At 51.7% G+C, this 20,847-nt stretch overlaps 3 protein-coding genes across 3 annotated transcripts in view; 1 reads left to right on the forward strand and 2 right to left on the reverse strand.

The window, feature by feature from the left end:
* The window catches only part of DYNC2H1 (dynein cytoplasmic 2 heavy chain 1), a 670,805-nt gene that overhangs the window by 160,652 nt on the left and 489,306 nt on the right, over positions 1 to 20,847 (forward strand). The window lies entirely within an intron of this gene.
* Positions 1 to 20,847, reverse strand: part of MMP8 (matrix metallopeptidase 8) — a 107,133-nt gene that overhangs the window by 54,477 nt on the left and 31,809 nt on the right. The gene's annotated exons all lie outside the window — the stretch shown is intronic.
* On the reverse strand, positions 3,656 to 10,835 carry LOC309841101 (interstitial collagenase-like). Its single transcript, XM_082683988.1, has 10 exons — positions 10,619 to 10,835; positions 9,932 to 10,176; positions 9,693 to 9,841; positions 9,327 to 9,452; positions 8,506 to 8,661; positions 8,275 to 8,392; positions 6,454 to 6,587; positions 4,980 to 5,142; positions 4,347 to 4,450; positions 3,656 to 4,166 (listed from the first exon to the last, which is right to left on the reverse strand). Exons 1-10 carry the CDS (start codon positions 10,733 to 10,735, stop codon positions 4,066 to 4,068), a joined length of 1,413 nt encoding a protein of 470 aa, XP_082540114.1. The 5' UTR covers positions 10,736 to 10,835; the 3' UTR covers positions 3,656 to 4,065.

Below are 20,847 nucleotides of genomic sequence, written 5' to 3' on the forward strand. Positions count from 1 at the left end.
CCAGGTGGTGGGTAATAGAGAGGGCACAGACTGCATGGAGCACTGGGTGTGGTGCAGAAATAATACTGTTATGCTGAAAATAAATATAAATAAATAAATAAAAAGAAATGAAAAGAATCCTAACCATAACTACTTACATTTTTACCCAAAGCCTCTTGGCTTGTGAACCTTGGCTCTCTCCCACGGCTTTCTCTCACGTTTTCGGACACTCTCTGATTGTTCTCCCTCATTCTGGAGACTGACGCCTGAAACTGCCTCCTGCTCACCCTCCAGCTTCTGCTCTCCTGTCAGCCCTCTCACTGTCCCGCTGATCCAGGCTCCTCGTCACAGACAGGAAACGAGGATTCGGAAAAGCCCGGATCGTTTGCTTGAGACCTCGGAGACCTGCGCGGTGGAGCGGATCTCACACTTTCACAAGTTCGCTGGCCAGCACGGTGCCTCTTCAAGACATGGACTGGGTCTAGGAAAAAGGTCTATTTCCATTTGTGGTAGTGTTGGAGGCTAAATTCTTCCCAAAGCCTCTAACTAGAAAAGCTAGGTCTTTGCTTAAAACCAGAACAAAGCACAAACCAGCGAACACTCTACTTTTCAGAGCGTCTGGGCCGTAGAAAGTTAGCGACATCCTCAACCGTTCCTCCTGCGTCACGGCACGCCGAGATTCTGGGCGGGTTGTTTTGCTGCAGGGGAGCAATCGTGTCGGACCCCGTCGCCGGGATGCATGCTACACCTGGTGAGGTGACAGAAGTCCGCCATCACCCGCCGCGGTTCACTTGGTTTCTGCACAGGCCGGTGCTAAGCTGAATGGGGTCACGAAAGGGAGCCCCATCCATCCCTGTGGCTTTTAAGTCTTCAAGGGTCTGACGGCTCGTTGTAGTCCTTCAGAGGTGGTATGGGTTTTGTTGCTTCTAATTGACTTTCTTGACAGAGAATGTAGGGAGGAGCTTTTCCAGAAACTTCCAGTGGATCCTTCCGGCTCTAAGCCTCTAACTCCAGCAGTCAGCCAGCCCGGGGGAGAGTCTGACCAGAGAAATGGCCGCAGGATGGTCCATGGGCCCACCAGACCCGGCATGAGCTGCAGTCAGAGCCTTACTTACCTCTAACTTTCATAAGACTTCTTTCTTTTTTTTTTTTTAAGTTTTTATTAAAATTTTTTATTTAAATTCTAGTTAATTAACACACAGTGGGAAAGGAGTTTCAGATGAGGAGCTCCTTAATGTCACCCTTGTCTTTTGACTTTCACAGTGTGTCTTCGGTGGATGCTCGGCTGCCTTGAACGAATGACTTTCTTTCCACCAAAGTCCCAGTGCGGTTGACCAGCCCACTCCCCACTTCCCACAGCCCCAACCCTCTCGTGCCATCTACGTGTCACGGCAAGCTGATAGCCCTTTGCTCCTCAGCCATCTCTACTTCTTCGTCATCAACGGCAGAGAAGAGTCTTGGTAGCTGTGATGACACAGTGATACCAAGGTTCCTCTCTACCCCACTCCCAGCAGAAGCAAGTTTAACCCGGTGTTCTTAGCAAGCGGAGCCTGAGGCATGAGAGCTGGAGAGAGGGCTGGATGGACGGTTGGGGAGAGCAAAACAGGGAAAGGAGGGGAGACAATGCAAAGCTGGACTGCCGGCCAGGCAGAGACGAGGAACGTCTTGCTTAGAGTGAGACCAGCTGAGGACACACTTGAACGGCGTCATAACAACATCGCTCTGGGACAAGAGAGGGCGACGCATTTACTCCTCTGTGTCTCTCATGTTGGTAAGACGAGGGCTCTACCCACGGCCGGGCTTCTCCCTCGCAGGCTGCCTCTGCGTGAGTTCTGAGTGAGGTCGACGGCAGAGCTGGACCTGCAGCAGCAGAGGCGGCACCTGAGCCCTGGAGCGGGAAGCATAGGCCCAGGGAGGGCAGCCGGAAGGTGAGAAGCTGGCGTCAAAGCTGGAGAGAGCGGGTTCCTGCTGCTGTGGCTAGGAGGCCCGGAGGCTGTGGGCAGGTCTGCCGCGGTCCTGTTCACGGACGTCTACGGCTCAGCAGGGGCACTGTTAGGTACAAAACCAGCAGACATGCCTGCGAAAGTGCAGCATAACTTATGAAAAACCCCAAATATAAGAAGTCAAAATGCATCGCCCGTGAACGAAGCGCAGAGACGTGGTGCCAGACGCAGCAAGGTAGACGCAGGAGGATATAAACCTGATCTCGTTCAGTTCCAGAATAGGCAGGTTTCATCTCAGAGGTTCAAAGTCAGTGTGCCGGTTGCCTCTGGGGAACAGAGAACGGGTAGAGAACGTGGCTGGCTGTGTCTCCAGCCTCCGTCAGCACCAGCCCACGCACTCTCCCGCTACTCTGGGGGGCTCTGGCGGTGGCTTGCTGTTCCCACTTATCCCGTTTCTTTGTCCAGTGGGAGCCATATTGCCCGGGAGCTCTGCCTCTCCCCCAGACCGGACCTCAGCTGAGGATGGATCCACCCTGAGGTACAGACGCCTGGCCCCATGCCTTCTGGTAGGGCCGACCATGATGCAGGCTTCGCTCCAGAGCCCTTGCTCATGGGATTGGAGCCATCTGGGACCACATTCTTTAGCTGCAGAATGCTCTAGAATGTTTTGCCAATCTTCTCCTGAGAACCCCCCGCCCCCAATGGCCCCACTGAGTTATTCCTGTTTCAGGCTCTGAGTCTCATGGGCTAGGCGGAGAGTGTTGAGCGGGATCTCGAGGCGACGCTGCACTCCTTCATCCTGGGGGAGAGTTATGTGGGCTGTTCACGTTGTCATAACTCAGTGACAGGACTTAGTGATTGACGTCTGCACATTTCTCTGTACTTATGCGACGTACACTTCAGTATCAAAATGTTCATTAGAAGAGGGGAGACTTGGCCAAAGGAGAGGTGACACTTCTTTCCAAATTCTGGAGTCAAGAGCTGCTTGCCTCGGAACCGTGAGTACCTTATAATATTCGTATTAGGAAATTCCGCACACACCATGAACACGCCCCCCACCCCATGGGCTGAGCTACTACTGGGGACCCCGCTGACATTAACATTCCCCCAGACGAGGCATGAAAACCTCCATAAAGAAAAACTAAGTTGTGTGGCCTTAACAAAATCCAGACTCTTAGTGGTCTAGAACCACCACAGTTTACTTCTTAAGCAAACTCTACTGAGGTTCAGAGTAATTGTCTTGAGTGGTGGCCTGAGAATTCTGGTTTCTTCCATCTCGTGGAAGCTCCCGCTGGGCTTCCGCGATCCCCATGGCAAGGTGGGGCCGCCAGAGAAGTTTGCACCAGTGGTTGCATGTTTCCATCTGGGGCGATACGGGTCCCCCACCATGCCCTAGCCCCCTCTCCTCCACAATGGCAGGGAGTGGGACCCCAGGACAGCAGAGCCCCCGACGTGCTCAGAGGGAGAAGTATCTACCAATAGCCAATTCTGGAATCTTTACACGGGACCCAGGAAGTAGGTTTTAACCTCTTCTACAGGATGTAAATTCCATGAAAATAGGGGAATAGTCCAACTTTTTGCATATCCTAGCTTCCCACGTGAATATTCTACGTATTTGTCTATTCCCACTTCAAATTTGAATGCTAATCTTTGGAAGTATGTCTTTATCATCAGGAAATAATCATGTAATAAATGTACTAGAAAGTATATTAAACAGTAACGATACGGAAGGCTTTATTTGAAACACAAGTGCTTTATTTTCTGTAATCAAAGTTGTTCCTTGCATATGAGGATGGTCTAGTGGCTGCTTCTATGTTCAGGAGCTGTTTCTGCTCTGGTCTGCTGTCTTGAAGAGCTGCACTCCAGGGTCAATGTCAGGGTCCTATACTTTGGAAAAGCTTTTTTTTTTTTTCTTTGCAAAACTGGTCCATTTGAATCCACAAGCCGTAAAGCCCGACCGTTCTTAGCTCAGCTGTGGGGCTGAGTTACAGGAGTGTGTGTCACGTAAAGAGTAAGTGCAGAAGGAGGTATTGGGATGAAACACTTAATAGCTCTGATTTTATGTAAGCAAATGACTCTTCAGGAAGACGCCTCCTTGGGCTCTTGACGTGTATTTCTCTGGGGCGACAGTCGGTCATCTCCGTTAGCAGTGGAACCAACTATTAACTCTGTCGATACTCAGAATCCTCTGGGTCCGAAGATCGAATTGGTACTGCGTCGTCCCATGCACGATGTAGAGGAACCCTAGAAATAAGCAGACGAGACTCACTACTCTACCCACATGATTTCAGGTGGGACCTGAATTCTGGAAAAATCCTGCCATCTGTGAGGACAAATATTTTGGGCCCTCGTTGTTCCAAATAACTGCGTTGATACTGTTCTGTGACAGCGAGGTGGAGGAAAGAAATAGACACATTCACTTACCGTGTTTCTGGAACGCAGCATCAACTTTATGGCCAATGCCAGGAAAGTCAGCTGCGATCGCTCTGGGGTAACCTGCGTCCATGGAACGCTTATACTCATCATACCTGGTCAAAACAGTGATTGAAAGTGTCAGAACGTGCTAAGTGTGTAGACTTCTCAAAGGCATTACGGGGACTTTGGTAGCGGGACTCTTAGAGAAACTTTCAACCCCATAGATCTTGTCTAGTATGGGGGAGGGGGAGGTAGGACGCTGGGTGAAGAGCAGAACTTTAAAGTCCATGTCAATGCCAACAACTAATTCTAATTCTCCAGGAGGTGCTGCCCATTGTCCTGCTAAGGTAAACTGCAGTGAAAGATACACTCCTGTTGGCAGAAGGGGCTCCGTGAAGGTAGACGCCCCCTCCTCAGCTGTCCTTTTCCAAATTCAGCCCCACGTGTTCACTGCATCCCCACTGCAGGGGCTGCGTGACGGTCGCCAGCCACAGACTTGGCGGCTGGACTGCTGGGCAGCCATTCACAGAGACGGCAGCCGGCCAAGGCCGTCGGAGACTCATTTGGCTATGGTTCGATCTAGAAGGTTCTCTCTAGCTAGAAAGAGGTGCTGCGCAAACATGTTCTATGCTTAATCTTTACCTCCAGTATTTGTTAGCAACAAAGAAGTAGGTTTTCCCGGTTTCTTCATCAGAAACAGCAGCATCGATGTTCTTCACGGTTTGAGGGAAGCCGAAGGATTGGTAGATGTCCTTGGGGTATCCGTACAGCATTTCCTGTCCCTGAACGGCCCAGTACTGGTTACCTGCCAATCAAAAAAAAAAAAAAAAAAAAAAAAGGATGGAAACACTTGTCCTGGACAACAGAAGACAGCAAGCCCACTCCAGCGTCCCGGCCGCACATGAGACTGTCTAGAGAGATTCTTCAAGATACCGATGCCAGTATCATATACCAGATCACTTAAATTTATATACACTTTGAAGTTTCCTACATCATTTGAATCTGCAGTGAGCTTGGAGGGCGACTGGCCTGTGGGGCTGAGGGTGTCTTCCCAAAGCCAGTTGCGGCCTCGACCACATTCTTGCCCGTGCTGCATCCGGTGGCGATACGGGGCTCCCTGCTCTGGCAGCCTAGGGCTGGGCACAGTCACACCAGTGGTTGAACCACCGTGTCTCACTAGAATACGGCACCAAATAGCCAGTGGTTGCTGGCTCCAGATCTGTGTGTTCATACTCAATAGCCCACGTCACATAAAATGGGTCTTAGATCTTGAAGCCGGGATGATCCTCACGGCACAAATACACTCATTTGCCCCTTATGAGAAAGCGGCTTGAAATTTTGTGCCTCTAAAATCCTGTTTAACTTTGTGATAGAAGGGCCAGAAAGCCTGTGTCAACATTTTCTCCCCGTCCAAAGCGCAGTCAGTCCTTCGGCGGGGTCAAGCACTCGAATGCTCGTGTGTACAAGGCCAGACATCTGTCTGCAGAAGTACTGGCGTTTGGCACAGCGTCTTCCAAGCCAAGAGCCCATCATTATTTTCATTCTGATGGAATAAGAAAAGTCTGTCCCACTTGATTCACGGTAGGGCTCGTCGTATTTTAACGTACAAATTGCCTGGGAATCTTGTTAGAATTCTGGGAGGTCTGGAGTGGGAGCCGATCTTGTGGATGGCCCTTGAGCACATTGTGCTAAGTGAGAGTCTGGGTCTCTAACAGACCCCCGCCGGGGTTGTCGATGCTGCTGGTCTGAGGACCCTACTTTGACAGCTGGCTCCCAGGGCGGCCTCTCCCTCCCTCAGGAGACCCACTGGTATGAAAATAGACTCCAGGAAATCTGGACACTCCAATGCTTCTGTGTCATCTGCTCTATTCTGTGGGTCCCAGGGTGGGTATGTAAGTAGTTTGCAGAGAAAACACTTTCCTAAGCCAGGTTCGTGGCCCCTGTGACTCAGAAATGCACGGGGTAATGCTTAGGTAAGGGACTGGACTCCCATCTGTGTGGGAAGTGAGAGCGTCAGATTTTCCAAAGGCCACCGAGAGAAAGCGGCCAGAGCTCACTCATTTCTCAGCCCCAAAACGGGAATCCACAGAAACGGGACCCCTGGGGGAAGCGTTACCTTTGAAAAACCGGATTTCATCTCTCTCAGAGAATTCATAAGCAGCCTGAAGCCCACTCGGCAGCTCTGGCCAGAAAGTAGAAATGAAATTGAGCTCAACTTCCGGGTAGAAGGGGTTTTGGCGCATGTAGAACCTGATGTAGAAAAAAAAAAACGGCAAAGGTTTTGATCTCCTGGATGCGGGGGGTGGGGGGGCTGACCTTTAGCAAGCACGACGGCCCAGCCAACCTCGAGAGCATGAACAGTCACATGTAGCGAATCAGTACAAAGGGATGGGCGGCGCGTGAATTCTGCAGTTAAACCGCTGGCTTTGGCGCCGTCTGGAGCCAGAGCCGGACACCCGCGCCGCAGCCCACTGCTGGTGGCCGACACCCCGTGCAGACGGGGCAGCAGGGCCTCTCCCCTGCGCCTTCTACCCCCCGACCTGAGAGCCTGGCCCTCTCACCTCACCGATGAGAGATCAAGGGCGGCGAGGGGAAGGAGCTGTTTATGGACACGTTTGTGATAAAACAGAGGCAAAGGTTAATTTTAGACCCAGAGTTGGCAGCCACTCCGTTCCTCCTCCTCCGGTTGGGCCTATAGTCCACAGGGGACACCAAGGCCCCCGCCGGCGGAACCTGCTGGGCAGCTCCGATCCCACCTCGACTGCTGGGAGACCCTGGGCAAGGCTGTTGCGGTCTCTAGCCTCCCACGGCTTCAGGACGTGGTCACACATGGGAGCTCAGTGTCCTTTCAGTTCCTGAGAATCCTAGGCCTGTGTCTGTTCCTTGGAGAAATCTCTTGAGTCCTTGCTTTGAGAGGCATGTCCTGCCCTACCAAAACCTTTCCTTTCAGACCCACTCTTTCGGTAGCCCCTGCCCAGCTCTGAGCCGCAGCTGCTAGGGTTTGCACCCAGCCTTTTCCTTCGTAGGGGGAGGACGGCAAGCATCTGGAACCAACGCCTTCTACTCTCACGTGGATCTGACCAGAGTGACCAAACTGTGCGGACCAGACCCCAGGAACAGCAGCTAAGACGTTGAGCCCATCCGAGCCCCCTCCTTTCTCTGTGCTGACGCGCCGGCCCGGCCTCTGTCCCCATCCCAGGGACAGCATCTTCCAGAAAAGGACCTACTATTCCTGCACACGGTCCTTTAGGAATCAGGGTGGCACAAGCAGCAGGCCTGGGCCTTGCATGTGAGGCAATCCTGCATCTTTGAGCCCCCTCGCTGCGGAGGGGGCGCCAGAACCCTCCTGTGGGGAGAGAAGCCTGCAGGGACCACCCGTATGTGCTCGCGGGAGGGTCCTCGTGAACTCCTGGAGGTTTTCCCCACGGTGGCCCCTCCCCTTCTCTAGGTCTCTGCAGGTCACCGGCTTGGGCTGGGGGCATCTTCAGTGGGACAGAGCGGCTGCATGGCCCTGCTCAGCATCACGGGCTGTTTCTCCTGAGAAGGACCCTCCTGCATTCATGGTTCATCGTGAAGAGCGGCGTTGGCGAGGAGAGCTCGGGGTGGGAGTCAGAGCAGCTACTGCTCCGTCACCAGAGAACTCTGTGCCCTGAAAGGATCTCTTTCCTTCTCCCTGCTTTACTTTACTGATCTGTGAAACGGGACTCTATCCACTGAATTTTCTACTTCAATGGTATTTTTGTCTGAGAACCGAACAACAGAGTACATGCGGGGAAAGGCTGTTACGAGCTCATTGCTCTGTGCCGGTGTGTGTAACTGCTTGCAGTTCCTTGTAATTCTAACTGTACGTGCATGAAAGTGCAGGATGAACACTATGTGTGCGCCCATGGCCGTGAGAGCCGTGTTCTCACAAGCACAAGGCACAGGGATGTCCTACCTGTCTTTAAAGAACATCAGTTCTCCCCGAACCGTAGAGATAGCATCGAAGACTAGGTTACTGTCACACACTTGTGGTGTCTGGGGGCCTGTTGGCTGGACGGGATTGGGAGAAGGTCCTAAAAGAAAAAGAGACCTGGGGTTAGTTCTGCCTGGTCTTGCACAGCTTCTTAAAGGAGGCAGCCAACGGCTGTTCTAACGGCCCCTCGTCCCTAGTTTTCTGTCCACTCACCATATATGGCCTGGATGGCATTGATGTCATCCTGAGACAGCTGGACATGGTCTTCGTACATGTAGTTGGGGTACATCAGAGCCCCGATATCAGTAGAATGAGAAAGTCCAAGGGAATGACCCAACTCATGAGCGGCCACGCGATAGAGGTTGTAATCTAAAAGGTCCAATAAAGCCATTAATGACTGTTTGCAGTGTTCTCCGTTGAGGGACCTGGCATGAAAGAGCTAGACAGCCTTTCCTCAAGGTGGGAGGACTGGAGGCTGTTATTGACAGGGAAGACACAGGCTAAAACCCAAGCTCTGTGTGTGCACTGATACAATGAGAAAGTAAGCTCGGCCGATTCTGCGTCGCGCGCAGACCGGTCTCGTATGCGTTCCTGAGTACTAGCTCACGGAGACGCAGTGGAGTTCTGGTAACGATTTTTTCTTCCTATCTACACACTCATACATGCCTATGCTAGAAATTTCGGAAAATACAATCTCTCCTCCCTTAATTTTCACATACTCCTACTAACATTGTTAAATTGTGGTGCATCCTTCTAATAAAAAAATAATTCTATTGTAGATGCCCACAAGAAAAACATTAAGATTTTCAACATTGTCTTAACAGAAATTTTGGAGCAGGCTGTTGGCAGCCAACAAGATGATATTACTAACAAAACCAGCCTTCTCTTCCGGTTGTCCACATGTATCATTCATTTCCTAAGCAGCAGTAGAAAATGCCTCCTTTACAAATGCGTTCTTTCCGTTAAGCCAAACAGGATTCCCGTGGAGCGAGAAGGGAGGGGGAGATCGGGAGAGGCCAGACGAGTCGACTCACTTCTGTAATCCTTGGTCCAGCTTTCGTCTTCATCAAAGTGAGCATCTCCTCCAAGATTCGGGCCTGGTGGGAAAGCGTGAGCGAGGATTCCGTCGGGTCCATCAAAGGGAGAATTGTCATAGTGATCTGCCAGAAACAGAATGCGAGACACGTCCTTCTTGGTTCCCAGTCAGGCTAACCCAGGAGAGAAAGCACTTGGCCGGCTGAGAGGACAACAGACTTCCACCAGATGGGATCTCGTTTCCCTCCTTAAGCCTACAAAGTCAACACCACTTCTGAACCAGCAACTCCAGCCGCAAAGATGAAGGGGTGTGGGGCATGTGGGACTCAGGGTGAGAGTGCTGCTGTGGGGCCAGAAGCGCTTACCTCCCCTGACAAAGGATATCATTATGTCCGCTTGGCCCTCCAAGACCCTGGTGAAGGTCAGGGGTGAGACATTACTCCAGAGCTGAAAGGCTCTGTCAATGGCACTGTCCACGTCTGCTCTCGACAAATCTGGTGTGTAGTTTTCAATCCTTAAAACGGAATAAAAAAGAGACGTAAGGACTCATGGCTCATGGCTCTGCTGGGAGACGGCGCCCTCGCTCTGGTGCCTGTCTGCTTACCTGTAGGTCAGGTGGGTGTGCTCCCAGCGGAGGGTCCTCTCACCGAGGGCGTACGGAGCCACGTCGGGCACCCCACATCGGGGCTGCCTCATCAAAGCCAGGGTGTCGGCGTCCACCTTCCCCGTCACCTTCAGCCCAAAGAATGCCTGCATCTGCTTCAGCTTCTCGGCCACAAGACTGCTGTTCCTCTGCCTTGGGATTTGCTTCCCATCACTCTTCAGGTTGTAGTAGTTTTCCAGGTATTTCTGATGAAAGATAAAATTATTGAAATGCTGGATGAGAACTCTTTCTCATTTCTCAAGACTGGCAGTAGGAAGCCCTAGCTACAGCGGAGAACCACTTCTAAAGACCGTGTTTCGATTTCATGGTGGAAATCCTGATGGGTGGAGACAAGTCCCCAGTAGAAATCTCCCTGGCACTAGGGAGCACGCAGTCCGAATGACAGTTCATGGGGACATCTGCATACGTCCCTTAGCCCCCACTCACCTCCAGCTGGAAAGGGAAGAGGAGACCCTGTGCATGGCTGGACAGAGTTTTGGGGAAAGAGCCCTTTCTACCAAAAATTTCTCTTTGGAAGAAATCCACCCTTCTGTAAAATCCTTTACACTATGACTGCTACTCTGTACCACTGAGCAAAAATGCAAATAAAGGCTCCTGCCTTTGTGCTGTGTGAAATTCTGCTTTTACCTGAACCAGCTCCGTGTCCTGCTCTTGTGCTCCCGAGGTCATGGCGGGGAAGCCGTGGGACCCCACGCCCCAGAGCAGCAGCAGCAGCAGAGGGAGGCTGGGCATGCTGGCCTTCATGCTCCTGCCCCGCTGGAGGACTGTGAGGCTCCCCACCTGCCGTTCCAGCACCTCGACGAGGAAGCTCCCTCTTTATATACAGTTCGGTGCTTCCAGAAAGCCCGAGGCTGGCTGACTCACGCTCCATAATATCCTCTTTGATTAGCGATGAATAGCTCCCGCGATTATCAGAAACGGTGACGCCTGCAGATTATTTAGATTCTCTTGGTGTTGCAATCTTATGATTAATACCAAACAGGACGTGTGGGAAGGAGGCACAAGACAGTTGTTTGCCTCAGTCCCTTTCTACCCTGTTGGGCATCGTGTAGAGGGCTCCAGGAGCACTTGGAAATGGAGGCTTTGCCCCTTGATCCTGCTGGCCGTGAGGTGCGCCGGGTGGCCCCCAGCCCCTGATCCCCAGGCAGAGGGCAGAGGGGCTGACCTGTGGCTGTGCTGTGTGGTTGTTCAGGGCCCGCACTGCCCAAGTCCGCAGCCCTGCAGGTGCTTGCCATGGGGTGGTTATCCCGGCCTCCTCTGCTAAGTCTCCCGGAACACCTTCTCCAGGGTCCCACAGTTGCTCTCTACATTTATTCAGCCCCGGGGGTGAAAACCTTGGCTGAGAAACCCCTGCCCACAAGTGGGACATGTGGTAATTCACACCCTGTGTAGACCCTGCACACTGGCATCATGGGACAGACAGGATCCTTCTCTGAAACCCGTCGGAACGTACCAGGGGAGGCTGGGGCTGGTGGCCCACCAAGTCTTATTGTCTTATTGGGAGTCTGTTGTCTTATTTTTCTTAAAGATTTTATTTCTTTATCTGACAGAGAGAGAGCAGAAGCAGGGAGAGCAACAGAGGGAGTGGGAGAAGCAGGCTCCCCACTGAGCAGGGAGCCCTAGTCAGGGCTCAATCCCAGGACCCCGGGATCATGACCGGAGCCGAAGGCAGACGCTTAATGACGGAGCCACCTGGGTGCCCCAAGTTTTGCCTCGTTAGAGGCTCTCCTATCTGTAACATCAGGGTTTAGTGGCTTATTATTTTCCATGCATGTCAAAATAAATTTATGACTATGAAATGAAAACTGTGCCTTTCTGTATCCCTGTGTCATATTAGAGTGTTTTTTGGGGGTGACCTTTCTACCAGCGGTGAGAAAAGATGATGGAAATCTGTGGCTTCCTCTACTCATGCCCAACCCTCCTGCCTAGAAAGTGTTGAATGAGATGTAAAGTCCGCACCACTTGCCTCCCCGCCAGCAGCGGCCGGCCCCCCGCCTTCCCACCTGTCAAACTTTCTCACCTCGCCAGCTTCCGACTTCCGTTCTCCTTGCCACACAAAGCACCACGTCTTGTCCATAAATGTTGCTTCAGTGTATTTTGGATTGGTGTGGAAGGGCTCATTTCCTCCTTAATTGTCTGACCACAACTTCCTCATCAATGTGGAGCAACTCGTGAGTTAGAGACAGTAAGAGGAACTGGAAGAAATTCTCAGGAGGCTGGCGCCCTCTCCTTGCCCCCCGCATCCGCGGGAGCGAGTGGTACAGTGGGACGGGGACCTCAGGGCAGGCCACGGAAATCCTGCCAGAGCCCCTCCACGCTAGAGCTCGCAGTTAAAGTCAAGGGGTAGCAGACACGCCCTGACTCTTGGGGAGTCTGGCCGGTGCAAGGAGGCTGCACGCTGCTCCAGGGGCGGTGGGAAGCCAGGTGCCCGCGGTAGCTCGAGGGCATGTGAGCGTCGGGGGCTGGGCCCAGAATTACAAGGGAGCCCCGGGGAGAGGCTCTTCTGACGTCCTGCAGGGTAGGGCTCTGCACAGACTGTGGTCGGCGCGTCCTCCAATGTTTGCAGACCCCCATGTCCTTCAAACAAACCTTTTGTTTGTCCACAAACGAAATCCCTTTTGGGAAGCCAACCCGTAAGCTGATGAGAGCAGAAGTGCCCTCTGGAAAGTGGGAAATGGGGCCTGAGCGTCCTGCCTCCCTCCCGCCCACGGGGTCCCCCGTCCCCTGTCCTCCGGCGAGGCCCCCACTGTCCCATGTCCGTGCAGTGAAACGCGGGAACCGGCGTCCGGCCCAGCAGCCCGACTCCCAGAAGAAAAGATGCGAACAGAGAGAGAGAGAGATCGCCCGCGGGCCGGGAGTCACAGCTCTGCAGGGCTGGGGTGTCGCGGCCTGGGGAGAGCGCAAGGAGCTTGGCTCTTGCCTTCTGCTCCGGGTCTGGGGGCGCAGCTCTGGCCTGAGAGCCGCACGCATTTCCTCGCAGCTTCAGGAATGCGGCCGCGGGTGCAGACTGGTCACCGAAACAGCTGATTGTGCAGTTTCCTCCCCAAAGGACAAAAGATTTTTTAAAATTAAGCTCTGGGTAGGCAGCCAGCCTCAAAGACTCACGGGGTCCCGAGTCTTGAACTTCCCAGGGAGGTGCTCAGAGACTCCACGATTACCACCGGCGCGTGCTACTGCCCGAGCAGAAGGAAGACAGAACCGTCTCTACCGAAAGCTGGGGGTCCAGTCCTGCCGGGGTCCTGGCACCGCCTGAGCTTCCCGCGGCTCCCGAGAAGCTCAGGACAGTTCGAATGGCGTCGTCTGCTCCTCAGCTTCGGAAGCTTCTTCCCCGGGGGCTCCGTCCGTCCCCCTGGCCCCCGCTGGCCTGCAGTTTGGCGGAAATCACTCCTCCGTCCCGTGCTCCCCAGGAGGATGGCGGACTCAGGGGAACTCAGACTCGACACTGCGGAGTGCACCTGTCGTCCACAGCTTTGCCCCATGCAGTATGTTCTCCTTACGAATGGCCAACCATGGCCAACCAGTGTGTGTGTGTGTGTGAGTGTGCGCATGTGTGTGCACGCATCGGAGTGCACCTGTCGTCCTTCCGTCGTCATGGCTACCTTCCAGGCGGAGATGCCTGACATCGTCCCACACGGTCGCGTGCGTGTACCTCCAGTCCACAGCCTTCATGGTGCCCTGTCGCCAGATACCACACACAGGCTCTGGGTATGGGACTTTGCCCCCTACCAGAGAAGGCATCATGGGACGCGAGGCTGGTTCCGTGGGCTCTGTCATGCCATAGTGGCATGTCCATGCCACCACCCAGACCCTCGTGTCTGAGAGGATCTTCCTGAACCCTGATGTCCCTGTGTGCCTGACGCTGGAAAACCTCTCTTCATTCTAACAGGAGGTCAGTGTGGAAAAGGCAGGGAGGTGGCGCAGCCCGTCGGTGTGTAGGCTGACGCCCTCCCCTGTGATGGCCACTCTTCTCGCTTTGCTGTCAGCAGCTCCTTGCGTGTAAATGTCTTCCCTCACGCTGAGAACTTGTCTGCTCTGTGGACCAGATTGATGACCGCAGCTACCCAAACATCTCTCTGCTCTTCACCGTCCACCTTATTGTTGAAGCTTGACCTTGACTTTGATCCCTGGCCCCGGGCTCTCTGTGGTGACATGAACGTCCACCGTGGGGTCAAAGGGCTTCCTCGGTCTACGGTGCCCCGACCCTGCCTGCATTGTCTTGGACAGACCCTCCTCTCCTTGGCTCAGGAGTCTCCACACTTTGCTTTTTCTCCCTGTACTTTCTGATCGCCTCCTCTTCTCGGCGCGGTCTCTCCCTTTTCCCTTCCGGAATCTCTCCGTTCGCTCAGGCCCTGCGCGGAGCCCTCGTCTCTCACCTCTGGCCACTTACTACCCAGGGCAGGGCTCTCTCCTCCTGCAAGCTCAGCCTGCAGCCTCAGGACCGTTCCTCCCGGAACACAGGCCCCAGCCTCTGGCCGCCGGGATAGCTCCACCTGGAGGTGGCATCATTTCCTTCGGAGCTGGACTCACTCACTGTTTAACTTCCTACCTGGAACAGAGCTTCCTAAACCACAGACGGGGGTTCAGACTGTGCCCGAACTACAGAGCCTGTGACTTGGTCTTTCTAGGTCTTTTTGTTTTTTTAATTGGTTTCAGATGTGGAGGTGACTCATCGGCTGTGCACAACACCCAGCGCTCGTTCCATCACGTGCCCCCGTCATGTCTGTCCCCGGCCACCCCATCCCCCCTTCCCTTCCCCTCCAGCAACCCTCCGCTTGTTTCCTATGATTAAGAGTCACTCGTGGTTTGTCTCTGTCTCTGTTTTCATCTAAGCAGTCTTTTTACGTCTTGATTTTCCCACCTAAACCTGCCGGTGCCAGGCAGGTTTCAGAGATGAGACACACAGATCGGATGTACTGAGTCCGGTGGCTGGGACACGGTCTGCGGGAACGACATCAGTCCAGTAATTCTTTTTTTGGAATAAAATCCTTCCCTGGTTTCCTTTATGAACCAAAGCAGATGGCATGTGGAGAACGTACCATGCTCAGGCCCAGAGTGATGTCTGGGTTCTGCTTCCCTCTCTCCCGCGCCGACCGACTTATACTGCTCCCCACATGTGCGCTGCACCCAGTTCTCTGCCCTGTCTGGGGTCATGACCCCTCTGTTCTGACGTCACAGAGTGCTGCTGTCCCTCCAGGTCCCGGTCAAGGGCCACTTCATCTACAACTTTTCCTCTCTCCTCCGCACTCTGAGTTTTCACAAACCATTCCTCTTTCTTAAGGCAGTTTTCATAGTTTCCTTACCTTGACTTGACTCCCCTAACGGAATGCAGATTGCTGGGAAGAGGGCCGGCATTCTGTGTGTGCATTTCCATCTACTTTCCAGGGCACACCAGATTTGGATACCAACTTCCTTGATATGGAACGTGTTAGGCTAAAATGAGATAGAAAAATGGACACATTCATACTTCGGAGGGCGTCTCTTCTTTTGTTTTTTTTTTGTTTGTTTGTTTTGTTTTTTTAAAGATTTTATTTATTTATTTGACAGACAGAGATCACAAGTAGGCAGAGAAGCAGGCAGAGAGAGACAGAGAGAGAGAGAGGGAAGCAGACTTCCTGCGGAGCAGGGAGCCCGATGTGGGGCTCCATCCCAGGACCCTGAGATCACGACCCGAGCCGAAGGCAGCAATCCAAACCACTGAGCCACCCAGGCGCCCCGCGTCTCTTCTTTCGGAGAGATTTCTCTCACTTTGGGTTGGCTGGGAGGAGCCATAGCCACTCTGGGGGCTGAAATGGTTAAACCCAAGGACCAGAGTGAACTCCGGAAGAGATGGGAAGGCTCAGGTCACTGCAGCACATGTGGGTAAGAACACACCAGTTACCTATTCCCTGATTTTTCTATAAAAATCTGCCTGCGTATCAACGGAACTCAGTCTCGTTTACTAAATCGGCGTGATAGGCCCCCTGCTAGGAATTGCAAAACTAATCAGATCCCAGTTTTGCTCTCAGAAGGGAGTTCTCGTGAAGGGGTTACGGCTTGATTGCTATGAAATCATTTCTCGAAGTAGCTGTTAAAAATTATAGGTGTAATTTATATTATATCAATGAATATTTATGTAGGCATAGATCTCCAAAAATTTTATGGGAGATAACAGAAAAAATAAGATTTGAAGCACAAGGATATACTTTTCAGCCAATGTACCCAGAAATCCACTAACGACCAAAACAAATCCAATCGCGGTCTCTTTTTGCCACTCACGTCAGCTCCCCTCTCCTGGTTCTGGTACTCAGTTCTGAGAAACCAGCACTGGTAACACATCTTGTCGTGTTGGTGCGAGCAGCTTCAGTGGGTGTGCTTGGAGAGACAGGTGGAGGGGGCACACAGGGGCTGCGTGCTTAGACATGTGTCTCGACTACCCTTCAGTAAGCCCCCTTGGAGGGTCTCCTGCTGGGTCCCGGGCAGCTGATGAGAGTGAAGGGCTCCCCAGCCATTCTGCACACTAAACCTCGAGTATGGGTCGGTTGGGATTCGGTGCAGCGGGAAAGACATGCAACTTGTCCATTTCAGGCTCTTCTTGCATCACACGGCAGAGAATTTCGGAGATTCACTCCATTCCAGGAAGGCGGGCAGTTCGCCAAGTCCTTGAATTGCCACATGAAATAATTTAATCTCAGAGATCAGTTGAAAGGTCATCAACTTCTGCTTCCCCATTTTAGCTTAGGTGACAACATAACAGCCATTGTGCTGGGGAAGCATCAGACTATTTTCTAAATGAATAACATGCAACCAGGACGGAACCTGGAACTCTGTGACTGGCTGAGCGCTAGAGAGGAGTTAGCCTTACTGTTTCCAGGTGCGGTTGTCCCTAACCAGCTGACTCCGACGTAAGGCACAGAGGTGCCTGTAGCTGACTCCTTTCAGCCCGAGTCTGCGGCAGCCTGAGCCTGACTTGGGCTCCATACAGAAACTCTCCTTAGGTGCATGTCCCAGAACACATGGCTTTCAAGAGGAGCAGGAGGATATGTACACATATGGTGGAGAGGGCATAAGGGTTTTTAGAGAAATTTACCCCAAAGGAAGAGCTAGAAGCTCTTAGAAGCTTCTATCCTAAATGCTACACAGCTAGAACATTGGGGTGTTTTTTTCCTTGGCCTTGAGCTCAGCCTGAGGTCACAGACCCCATCAAATCCCCAGAGTCCTCTGTCCTCCTCCCTCCCAGGGCCCTGCTGTCCAGGCTGTAAGAACAAATCTGTGTCCTTGTTTACATGGAGGGTTAGGCCAGGCTCTGTATAAAGGCAGACCAGTGTGGACTGCATATTTTACAGGTAGATCTATATGGATCTTCATGACTCAGAATCTATAAACATGCTTGTGTGATTAACTTTATATGCATAAATACACTTAGCACAGTGTCTGCAGAAGAGTGCATACATGCAGTTCTACAGGGAACATATGTCATTGGATGATACATCGGACAGGATGTAAAATGGTATTTTGTCCCATAATGCCCCCTGAACTGACGAAGAACAGTGTGTTCCCGGTTCAGAGCTGTCTTTAGGACTGCAATCAAAAGCGACTTGATTAAAGGCAGTATCTCTTCCCAGCCTCTGGGAAACCTGAGGTCATTCTGGGAGGTTACATGACGTGTCTTCAACCAAGAAGGGAAAGGAAAATGTTTGGAAGGAAGCCTGAGGGACAGTAGCAGTTTCCTTAAACTGGAAAACGGAACATTGGGGCAGTCCCTCCAGGCCTAAAGACCAGCACTCCCCATCCTGCTCCTTGGAAGCTCCTGGGGGCGCCTGTCCAGTGGAATGAAGAGGCTGGGTTCCTTTGGCCTGGATGCACCCAAAATCCGGGGGGTGGGGGCAGCAAACATGGAAACACACACTGTCTTCTCCAAGGCGCCGGTAGGTGGCGCAGCGGAGGTTTAAACCCCGTCCGCTTCCAAGGTCAACGTGCCTTCCAACACCAACGTTTAGTTACCAAACGTAGGCTTCCTAATTGCAGCCAGCGAGGATGGTTACCTTCCTCATACCTGGGGAGGGCATGTGTAAGAGAATTTTCTGCCACCTCCAAAAGGTGTGGTAGGAAAAGTTCAGAATTTTGAGTCAAATGACATAGGTTTGAATCACAGCTGAGCCATCTTGGCTGTTACCACTTGCAAAAAGGAAATGTATTGAACGCCTAGCCCATGGGGTTCTGATGGGATTGAACTGGTCGGTACCTCGTAAAAGGCATGACTGCACATGGGGCTCCACAGCGATGTAAGGTAACTGGGGCTTCACAGACATGAAACTCAATTTCTGGGTCTACAGTTAGCATTTTCTAGAAACAGAAAGACCAATTTTTCTCTTAGAATATTAGCCAAAATACTACGCATGCATTATACATTTAATTGGCTCCCGTTGATCGGCCCTCCAGAGAGCGTGGTTTAGTCGTGGACTGGTGATACGCAGACACAGAAACGGAACCCAGAACCAGAGGCAGGATTCTGACTGTGAAAGAAATTGCCTTTTTGCGTAAAGCAGATTTGAATTCAAAACTCGATGTTGCAGCTTTTTAGACCTGTAGCCTTGGGCATGTTAATCTTCTCAAAATCTCATTTTCTCCCACATAAAACGCAAACAATAATACCGAGGTTTCCCAGGACAGCTTTAGGGCTACGTGAATCCCCAAATAAAAATACACGTCATGTTCGTCTCGTAATAGCTGCTCGATGAGCATCCGTTCCTCGTGAGGGGGGGAGACACCTGAGATCTTCCACGTTAGGCATCCAGCACTGGCCATGACGAGAGTGAGGTCCTATACTTTCCTGTGTTTTATTTCTTGGAAGCAAAACTCTTGCCACTATGAGTCCTGATGAGAACATGGCAAAATGCCAAACATGGCTAGTAAGAAACCATCGATAATGTAGATTAATAGCAATTCTTGAAGAAATTGTTGCTATGCCACGAGGTACAGCATGTCACTGGCCATAGCAGTTTTGGCTAAATGCCCATCATAAAAGCCATGGTGGTGAGTGACTCCTTGACTAGTTTGGAAGCTCGACCACGAGGCAGACACGCTATACAATGTTTCACCCTCCCCTTCGGCACGGGCTGCATGGGTCTCTAATCCCACACGTCCAGGTGGCAGATTTCTCAGTTGCATAGACCATGGCCAGGAAGTCATGTAAAACACATACTCACCTTTGGTTTTATCTTGGGAAAGTGGACCAGTTTTCTCTTCATCACGGAGGAGCTTTTATCGATAAATAAAGTTACGTTCTAAATCAGCTCTTGCTGTCGGTCTGTTCTGGGTGCGATCCACCCCCAACCCCGAAGTGGCTTTTCCCTATTGACTAACAGGGATCAAAGGACACTGGAACTGTGGATTCTTTGGTCAATCTGAAAGGCCAAAGCGCTTCTCCCACAAACGCTGTGCCCCCAGTTTGAATGCTTGATAAACGCATTGTGCCTACAGGAGGTGATGCTCGCTGACGTGACCAGGTCGGTTGGTTGTAGCCTGACGACTTCCACGATGGATGTACTGCTGAATTATGCATGGACTGAATCCATCAATCAATTAATCAATTAACTAGTATGTTTGGGGGGTGTTTTCTCCGTTCTTATATTAATGGAAATGTAATGTTTTTAGGTATGTAATTCAAGTTGAATTCTTCTTATTCTTCCCTCTATGATGTAACTCAGAAAAAAAATCTTTTCTTCACCGTAGTCAAACAAACTCTGTGTGATGCTCCGCAAATGTTGTTAGCCGTCCTGTCACCACAGCACAAACGTGATGTTTCCTTTCCCTCCACGCTCAGCCTGCTAGACTCTTGCTGCTTGAGGAACATCTAGGATCAAGCATTGCCTCCTTCCTAAACTCATTCATTCATTCATTCATTCATTCATTAAATAAAAGCTTATTAATAAGCAAAGATTAAGAGGCAGGCGCCATGCTGGACACCAGGGACAGTCCAAGGAGGGACGTTTGAGGACAGTGAGAGCACACTGTGGGTCAATGGGTGCACAGAAAAGGAAGACTGAACACAGCCAGAAGGCAGGATGTGGAGAGCAAAGACACACTCATGGAAACACAGACGGTAGTAGGACCAGCTGCTGCTTCTCTGTTGACGGACTGTTGGCTTCACCTTGACAGGACATTTCCCTCTGCCTGCTGGGACCCCACAGCCAACTCCACATATTCTCTGAAGGTCTGTGGTCTGTCAGCCCACTTCCCATGTATGTCCAAACCAAGAATCATTTCGTTGGGGGTTAATTAGAGTAGAATTATTATAAGGGACTTGGGGAATCTCATGGAATAGAATCTCAGGACAACCGTCCTGAGAAATGGGAAGATTCAGGCTCTCTGTCTCTCTGTCTTTCTCTCTATCTCTCCCTCTTGTTCTTAGTCTGAGCCTGAGTATTTGCTGGTTTTCCTTTTTCTGCAGACCAGCTTTGCTCTATGGATGATGTTTCCCTGTAAATCAGTCTGTGCAGGACTTTGAGGTCTAATGGTCTTAATTCTAGTTTCAAGCTTGATGATCTTATAAATCTTGTCCCAACATGGGGACAGGAGGGCTGGAGGCAGAGAGCCACAGCCATACCCCTTTCCTTGCTTGAGGGGCCAAGTCTGGCTTTGCTTCTCGGGTGGACCAGCCAGGGCATTCTTGACCCCTAGTCCCTGAGGAATGGAAGCCCTCCTGTGGTCTCCAGCCTCACCCTGGGACCCGGATGAAAATTCTCTCCAGACACCTCCCTCCTCCTGGTTGCCTACCCACTTCCTATGTGACCAATCTAGATTACTTTCCTCCTGTGATTCTCTATTCTGTCATCGTAATACCTTAATCCTTTCCCTTCCTCACTCCCTTCTCCCTG

The sequence above is a fragment of the Mustela nivalis genome (genome assembly GCF_964662115.1).
Source record: "Mustela nivalis genome assembly, chromosome: 9".
NCBI classification, from domain to species: domain Eukaryota; kingdom Metazoa; phylum Chordata; class Mammalia; order Carnivora; family Mustelidae; genus Mustela; species Mustela nivalis.